The sequence below is a fragment of the Branchiostoma belcheri genome, unplaced genomic scaffold (assembly GCF_001625305.1).
Source record: "Branchiostoma belcheri isolate BF01 breed outbred unplaced genomic scaffold, Haploidv18h27 scaffold2, whole genome shotgun sequence".
NCBI classification, from domain to species: domain Eukaryota; kingdom Metazoa; phylum Chordata; class Leptocardii; order Amphioxiformes; family Branchiostomatidae; genus Branchiostoma; species Branchiostoma belcheri.
The window spans coordinates 10,149,453-10,158,422 of record NW_017803490.1 but is presented as its reverse complement, the minus strand read 5'-3'; the positions used below and the strand labels follow the sequence as shown (position 1 = coordinate 10,158,422).

The window sequence follows — 8,970 nt, the reverse complement described above, 5'->3', positions numbered from 1 at the left end:
CACCATATTCTCTAGTAGTACATGTATGTGAGTGTGTTTGAGTAAGAATTAACAGAGCAGACCATGTCCAAAGATAAACATTATGCATTTTTGCTTTGCAAGTGTTGTAACTTCTCTAGTTCTTTTTTTTCTTTTCCTTAGTTACTGAATGTTTTTAACATTTTCTTGTAACCGATGATTAGGCTTAAGGAGGTCACAGGTTCGATTCCTGGTAAGACATTGTTTTTGGTCTTTGGTCCTTGAGATGAAACTGTTACATGACTTTCCTCAGTCTATTCTAGATAAGGTGTAAAATGTGTACCTGACTTCAGTTTGGGAGGTAAAATGCAGTGGAAGGAGAGCGAAGGGCCCTGCCTTCCAAAAAGTTAATAGACCCAATATCTGTTAATGTCCCAGTGCCCCTACGGTCTGAAAAAGGCTCAGGGATTACCTTTACCTAAAGGGCCCTGTCCTTGGTGCTGAATTTGGTATCTGACTTTGGTTAGGGAGGTAAAAGGCAGTATAAGAAGAGTGATGGGCTCCACCCTTCAATACCATGCCCTAGACACATTGGATTGACAACCCACTACCCATTTGGCCTCAAAAAGGTATTGGAACTACCTTTACCAGTCCTGGAGAGTCTACGCTGCCAACAGAAGTCTCTGGAAACAGGAACTCTGAAACTGTCTACAGCTGCCATGCTTCTGATATGAAGCCTGCGGACGATTGATTGATTGATTGATTAAATGATTTATTGACCCTTTTTAAACCAACTTGTTTTAATTTATTGTCCCTCCCAGCTCCAGACGACAGCTCCTTGGCCGCACGCCGAATATCGCCGACCCGCTGAGCAAGACTCCGAGCAAGTCTCAGGTACACTTCTAATAGTATTCATTTCAAATGCATAATACAGTACATTAGTGGGGTCGTGTGGCGCAGTCGGTAGCACGTTGAACTCACACCCAACAGGTCGCGGGTTCGAATCCTACCCATGTCACCGATCTTGTGCCCTTGGGAAAGGCACTTTACACGACTTTCTTCACTTAACTCAAGTAAAAATGAGTATTGTCATGAAATGTTGGAATCATTAATGTATAAAAAAAAAACCTACACGATTACAATTTTTACAATTATTATCATCATCATCATCATCATCACCATCATTATTATCATTATCATTATTATCATTATTTCATTTTATGTTGCTGGACTCCAGGAAGAATAGTATGAAGTTAACTTCCATACGAATGGAGATCTCAATAAACAAACAAACAAACAAACTTTCCCCCCAGGTGGACTTCTCTCAGGCACTGCTGCGTGACGGGAGGGGGGCGGCGTTCCTGGTGCAGCCTGCGGCGGGCGTGCTCATGCCCTTCCACACCGTAACCGTGGAGATAACCTCCTACTCCGACATCTGGGGACAGTACAAGGACCACCTCATCTGCAAGGTTGGAACACCAATCAATTACTTTAACCTTGAAGTCAAAGATTTCCTTCTTCCTCCTCTTTCTCCAAGGAAATAAGGTCAACGACCTGGACCAGAAGTCTTGTCACCATGGTAATTTGTGCTGTTATAATAGTAGTGAACACCCTGTGATGTTGGGTCACATTATGTAGCAAGTGGCAGGACACAGTTGGAGGGGCTGATCACTACACACACACACACATACACATATATGATGTGTTTCAGTCAAGATTAAGGCTAGACCATTTTGACTGTATATTACAAACATATGATGAAGACTGTGCGAAATGTTCTGTCACCATCACAGGTGATATAACCTGTGTTCTGTGTGCTCCACCAGGTGAAAGACCTTGCGCCCGTGTCCATCCCCGTTCGCATGACCGTTGTCGGCTGCCCGCTGAACTTCCAGATGACGGCAGCATTCCGTGACCAGCAGCCGGTGGTCCGGTACGGGACGCACGTGTCCGGCGTGGCGCCGATCGCGCGGACCATGCGCGTGAACAACCCGTGCCCCTACGCCATCCGGCTGGACTGGCAGTCGTACAACCACAGACAGCAGGATCCGCAGCTGCTGGACCTGATGGTCAGCTACGGGCAGGACTTCCCACTCAGGGACGCACATGGGGATGAGATCGTTCCTCCAGAGGTAAGGAAACAGGCGTGTTAAACATTCAGCAAGCTAAGGTAGCCATGTGGCAGTCGTACAACCACAGACAGCAGGATCCGCAGCTGCTGGACCTGATGGTCAGCCACGGGCAGGACTTCCCACTCAGGGACGCACACGGGGAGGAGATCATCCCACCAGAGGTACAGAAACTTGACTGTTAAACCTTAAATATGCTGCACCAGTATATAACCATTGCATAACCAGTACAAGTCAGCTACAGGCGGGACTTCCCGCTCAGGGATGCACACGGGGAGGAGATCGTCCCACCAGAGGTATGGAAACATGTTTAACCCTAAATATGCTACACCAATACATAACCTGTACAAATCAGCTACGGGCAGGACTTCCCGATCAGGGACGCACACGGGGAGGAGATTTTTCCTCCTGAGGTGAGGAAACAAGTTTCACCTTCAGTATGTAACACAATGATAATACTGCCTAACACTATAACCAGTACAAGTCAGCTATGGGCAGGACTTCCCACTCAGGGATGCACACGGGGACGAGATCGTTTCTCCAGAGGTACGGAAACAGGCGTGTTTAACGTTCAGCAAGCTAAGGTAGCCATGTGGCACCATGTTTGTATTGGTTATGGGGTTATGTAGCAGTGGGAGGGTTTAGTTAAAATGTAGCAAGGGGTATGGGTGAAAAGAGGGTTGGAAGGAAAACTTTCCTCTGTCCAATGACTTTGTGCACTCTAACAGGAAATAGAGGAAAGCACTGACCTTTACATTATACAGATAATGTGTAATGACTGATGTTGTATCCAACTTCTACATGTTTTGTACATGTATGTCCACCTACATTTCTTTCCAACAGTGAGACCCAATCATCCATGCATGACAGTGTGACGCATCACCCTGTAATCATTGTTGTTAACAGTAAATTGTTGCTGTTGATTTTACCATGTACAATCGTCTGGCAGTGAAGTTCATTGTCTTGACCTTGTGTGATGTCTTACAGGTTAAGGAGTCTCCAAGGAGACCATTTGAGACGCCCGACACCCTCGGCACCACACCTGCTCTGGGGGAAGTAGTAGAGGACGAGCCAACAGACTCACCACAGGAGGAGGCACAGGCGCCGGGGAGAAGGAAGGTCGTCCTGGTTAACCTACGACCCCACGAGGGTCAGAGGGCAAACCAGCCCTATGACATCACCCCCAAGCAGCTGGTGATTCCGGCCCGTAGCCATGGCAACATCAAGGTGACCTTCACGCCGCTGCATAACCAGGATGTGGACACCGGCATCGACTGTAATGCCTTCGCTCTGGGCTTTATGAGTCTGGACAGCAAGGTGGGGACTTGTTATGTTAAATACCTTCTTGCAAATTGTTTTTGGTCCATGGTAACAGAAGACACACTACGGTGTTGGATTATCTCAGCCGTGAATAGTTTCATCAGGTCGGTATTAGACACTGAGTAAAGATACATTTCCCTGTATTCACGCGTGTGTAGATATGTAAATGTTGTACGTTTGGGAAATTCAATGCATCTATAGTGCAATGTGAACCAGTCAGAATTGCCCTGAGGAAGGTGACAGACGGTCACCAAAACATCAGCTGAATAAAAGACTTGATTGTGAAACAAGAATCTCTTTACTCAGTGTTAGGTTATATTATGTAGCAAGTGGCAGGACGCTGGAAGGGCTGGTCATCATAATAATATAATGTGTTTGAGTAAGAATAAACAGAGCAGTAGTTTGTTATGTAAAATAATGCTTTTGCAGGATAAAAACAGTGATCTATTTTTACATCCTGTAACAAATTTGTATATACATTGTTGCCATGGTAACATGATGCTGTCTGCCCGCAGGTTGCACTGAGCGTGCCCAGTAAGGTGTCGCGAGTCCAGGGGTATCAGATGACGCCGCTGCGTCTGGAGATGACGGCCCACGTGAAACCGGCGCAGCTGACCCTTGAACCCGCGGACGAGGAGGGGATGGTGTACTACACGGCAGCCAGCGACCTCATGCAGCAAGGACAGGTCAGGGTCAGGGCAAGGGTTAGGGGTTAGAGGTTAGGGTTAGTCTTACAGAGGAGGGGATGGTGTACTACATGGCAGCCAGCGACCTCATGCAGCAAGGACAGGTCAGGGCAAGGGTTAGGGGTTAGAGTTAGTATTACAGAGGAGGGTCAGGGCAAGGGTTAGGGGTTAGAGTTAGTATTACAGAGGTCAGGGCAAGGGTTAGGGGTTAGTCCTGCAGCCAGTGACTGCATGCAGCAAGGACAGGTCAGTGTCAGGGCAAGGGTTAGGGGTTAGAGTTAGTCTTTGAGTCCCCAGTGCTATTTGATTGTAACGAATTTCTCTCCGTATATACATGTACTTACTGTCACTCCTCCGATGCTTAGCTGTCGTCAGAATTCCTGAAGACGACGTCGTGCACGGTGACGAACAAGACGGAGACGCCGCTGCAGTTCCGCCTGGTCACGACCCCGCCCTTCCTGCTCACCGGGGTCGAGGTCGCGGGGGTCAGGGGTCGCGCCTTCGCTCGCACCCAGGCCAGCGGCTTCTACACACTCAACCCCAGGCAGAACATGAAGGTAAGGTCATCACTTGCATCTTTGACCTTGGAACTTTGTTGCAGGACACCCTTTGACCTTTGTTGTAGGTCATCCCTTTTACCTCTGACCTACATGTAACTGACTTGACTGTTATGCTTACTTAGTTTATGGATAGAATGTAGGTAGTTTAGTTTGTGTTTATTCTTTTCAAGTATTTTAAATGCATATCCATATGGATATGTGCCACAAGCCTGGGACAAACAGATGAACAATGTTGTGTCATATCATATCATGAAAGTTCATCTGTGTTGGTAGTTACATGTTTCAGGTTAAAACATTTGTTTCAACACAAATATTAATAAATCTTGAATAAACTTGAACTTGAAACAAAGAAATTCTGTCACCAAGTAATTTCGACCAGATACTCTGGTCTTTCTCATGTGTAAAGACCCAGTGAAGCTTGTCACGTGGCTTCTTTGAAATCAACACTGGGTCAAAGGTATCTGGTTTCACTGGGTCAGTCAACTGACAGAGGAAGACCAAAGTAACTACTTGAAAGCTCTAGGTGAGAGAAATTCTTTTATTAGAACAAAAGTTTTAACGTTGTATGATTGTGTTAGGTGAGCCTGGCATTCCGAGTGAGCATGGACCTGGTGCAGCTGGTGGATAAACTGGCGGGCTGGCGCGAGGGAGACAAGATGTGGCTGACTCATCACGGCGGGGAGAGGCGGCTACACTTCACACAGAACATGGTCATCGAGTTTAACAACGGGACAACACAGGTTAGTACGCACACACACATGCATGCAGACACACAGTCACGCACACACACACACACGCATACACACCCAAACACACACACACAGAACATGGTCATCGAGTTTAACAACGGGACAACACAGGTTAGTCTTACACATGCACACACACACACAGGGACATACACACACACACACTCACACACAGTACAGCAGGGAGAGGAGGCTGCACTTCACACAGAACATGGTCATCGAGTTTAACAATGGGACAACACAGGTTAGTACGCACACACACATGCATGCAGACACACAGTCACGCACACACACACACACGCATACACACCCAAACACACACACACAGAACATGGTCATTGAGTTTAACAACGGCATGACACAGGTTAGTCCACGCGCACACAAACACACACACACACACACACAGAGAACATGGTCATCGAGTTTAACAATGGGACAGCACAGGTTAGTATTATACAGACATACACACACACACAGAGTACGGCAGGGAGAGGAGGCTGCACTTCACACAGAACATGGTCATCGAGTTTAACAATGGGACAACTCAGGTAAATACACACACACCTGCACGCAGACACACGTACGCACACATATAATACTATTACACACTTACAGCAGGGTGGGGAGAGGAGGCTGCACACACATGCACGCAGGTACACACACACACACTGACAGAAGACACCATATATTGCAAGGCAGTTCTATCTAATGTAATAATATATTGACTACTGACATTTATCTAATACAATTGTCATGTTGTGTCACAAGAAAACAGTTACTCAAGCAACTGGATAGATTTTGAAAACTGCCAGTTATTCCACTGACGAAAGATAGTGGATGCTAATTGACAGTTTTGAAAATCTATCTAGTAACATCCGTGTCCATAATATCACCAGGGTCCATAATATCGCCACCTTGAGAAAAAGTGTGCTTAAAGATATTTCTACTGCAACATACTTTTGGTATGCACTCCTGCACACCTCAAATGTACATACCTAGGGTATGTTGCAGTAAAAATATCTTTAAGCACACTACAATTTATTTCTCAAGGTGGCGATATTATGGACAGTTACTAATTAGTAACTGTTTTCCTGGAACTCATTACCTGGAACTTATTACCTGGATGTGTGACCTTCATGGACGTAACCTGATCCCCCCAGAACCTGCCCCTGCGAGCGAGCCTGGTGGTCCCCTCCATCAGCCTGTCCACGGAGGCGGTGGACTTCGGGGTGTGCATGGTGGAGCAGGAGCGGGAGATGGACATCCTCATTGCCAACCCCACAGCTTCAGACTGCTACTGGACAGCCACCATCGGTACACACGCTTCCTCAAGTTTTTTTTCTCTCTCAGGCCTCACCAATTCAATTTGTTGGTTGTCAGATTTTTTCATTAAAAATATGAAGAGAGCTTAGTCATTTAAAAGCTTAGTCTTCATTTCATAATGAAGCAACAGGGCGAAAAAAAAGGTATATATATAGGTCTAGGCATCCTATTATAGCCCTAAATGCAACGATAGAAGCAATGACATGATGTCAAGACAAAAGAATGGGTTAATATTTAAACAATGAATGCATTGATAGATGGAAAAACTGTAGGAACTAGGAAGAAAGGACTTTCCTCAACTGTTGGGGGCAAAACCAGAATCTTTTTTTTTTTGCAAATTAGAAAAAAATGAAGAGGCGATTCCGAGAACCAACAAATTAAATTGTTGTGGCCTCACCGTCCCTTTTACTCACAGTATTACAGTCAAACCTATCTACCGGTATGTAGGGAACACTCAGAAGAAAGAGTGGGAAATATCATCTATTAAGTTAAACCCTAACTGGACAGCCACCATCTGTACACACGCTTTGCTATGTCCAGTTGTATCTTAAATTTATTGTTTGTATGTCACTTTAAATTATATACTCTTGTTTATTTATGTATGATGTAGGGCCCCACTGAAAATGAGTGTTAACCACTAAGTGAGCACTCTTGGATAGAAATAACAGAAAGTAGAAAAATGAAAATAAAAACAAAATTTAATAGAACTCACGGTGCTTTATCCAGAACCATGAGGCATGGTTCTGAATAGCCCATGCGTATCCAGATCCATACTTTATTCAGAGCCGTGCTTAGGGGAAAATCTAATAGTATATTCTTGGATAATGCTTTGCACCATGGTTGTTGTTTGCTGTGAAAACTTGAAAGTCAGATGCATTTAAAATTTATCTAAGACTCAAATTCAAAGTGACTAGCTGTTTGAAGATGTGACAACATTCCTTAAGCTTTCTGTAACTTGATTTTCCTCTCCTTTGTCCTTCAGAAAGCAGAGATGACGACCAGGCGTTCCAGGTGATGCCAGCTAGTGGCCTGTTGCAGGGAGCGCTCTCTCACATCGCACAGAACAAGGCTCTACTCAAACTCAACTTTACCGCACGGTGAGTCCCTGTTGTATGCAGAACTGAGTTCTTATAATCTGTTCTCACCAGAATCTGTATCCAGAATCATGCACGGGGCAAATCTTATGACCATGTTCTTGAATCATGTCTGATCCTAACCCTAACCAATTCGGGTATACCCCAGTAGAACTATAGATAGGCATGGTTCTGAATACTCTCTCTCTCTCTAGATCTAGACCTCTTTGCCAGTCTGTCTCTCTTTGTTTTACATCACAGTGCATGTCTCTCCTTTCTCTCTAGATCTTTCTCCCTCTGTTTCTCTCTCATATTCTCCATCCATTTTGACTTTGTTAGATTGCATTTTTACATCATATTGATATATTTATTTGAACTTTGTCTTTTTACAGACACAGCAAGGCCTTCGAGTGTGTCATCATCTTCCAAGGGGTGCTGGGAGAGGAGGTCAGGAGGTTACAGGTCAAGGGTCATGGGTCATATGACGGCAGGCACGAGGCCATCATGGACATCTGAATTCTCTCCAGTCTTAAACTTGTACAGTTTTGTTAATCGTGGATTTCATTTTTTGTGTTCGTGGAAGATTTTAACCTTTCTTCCAGTCTAAACGAGCAAAAGGATGATGCTTACATTGCATATAATTGTGAATGTACATATTATGATAAGTAGGCAGCGTATGGTCTGGTGCTGGGTGATTATTTCCTACTCAAGATTGTTCTAGATGTAACTGAGCAGGGGAGGGGGGATTAGGTTGCAGCTTGGAGGTCAATGGCAGTGTTCTAAACCAGTTAACAGATGATATGAATGGAACTAATGTTTGATTTGAAGTGTATTTTTTTGAGAATTGACGATTTGTGACAGAGCAAAGTTTGTATTACCCGGTACATTTTTTTTCTGTGAGACATTATTAGTTCTGAAGGCCAAGGACATTAAGACGGCTAAATGTTTCAAAACCATCATGTCATGCTACTCCAGTGGTTTGCTTTACTATTCCAATGGAACTGTACATACTTGAGATTGATTATTTCCAAGTCTTTGCGGGTTTGTATATTAGGAACTTGTATAGAATTTACAGGTGTACATATTGTATGACTTTTCACTGTTACTATGATCGAGACCTGAAAGTTTCAGGTTGCCTTGGACGCAGTGTATATGCATTAAACTTTGTTGTGAGA

The 8,970-nt window shown here is 44.6% G+C and overlaps 1 protein-coding gene across 1 annotated transcript in view; it reads left to right on the top strand.

Moving 5' to 3' along the window:
• Positions 1–8,970, top strand: part of LOC109468548 (deleted in lung and esophageal cancer protein 1-like) — a 32,603-nt gene extending 23,633 nt beyond the window's left edge. Inside the window, exons 35-46 of the mRNA XM_019766789.1 lie at positions 312–319; positions 780–852; positions 1,272–1,427; positions 1,785–2,090; positions 3,075–3,404; positions 3,923–4,093; positions 4,459–4,650; positions 5,232–5,393; positions 5,879–5,947; positions 6,560–6,713; positions 7,705–7,819; positions 8,188–8,970. Of these exons, the coding sequence (XP_019622348.1) occupies positions 312–319; positions 780–852; positions 1,272–1,427; positions 1,785–2,090; positions 3,075–3,404; positions 3,923–4,093; positions 4,459–4,650; positions 5,232–5,393; positions 5,879–5,947; positions 6,560–6,713; positions 7,705–7,819; positions 8,188–8,311 (1,860 nt within the window). The 3' untranslated portion in view covers positions 8,312–8,970. The remainder of the gene's footprint in view (positions 1–311; positions 320–779; positions 853–1,271; positions 1,428–1,784; positions 2,091–3,074; positions 3,405–3,922; positions 4,094–4,458; positions 4,651–5,231; positions 5,394–5,878; positions 5,948–6,559; positions 6,714–7,704; positions 7,820–8,187) is intronic.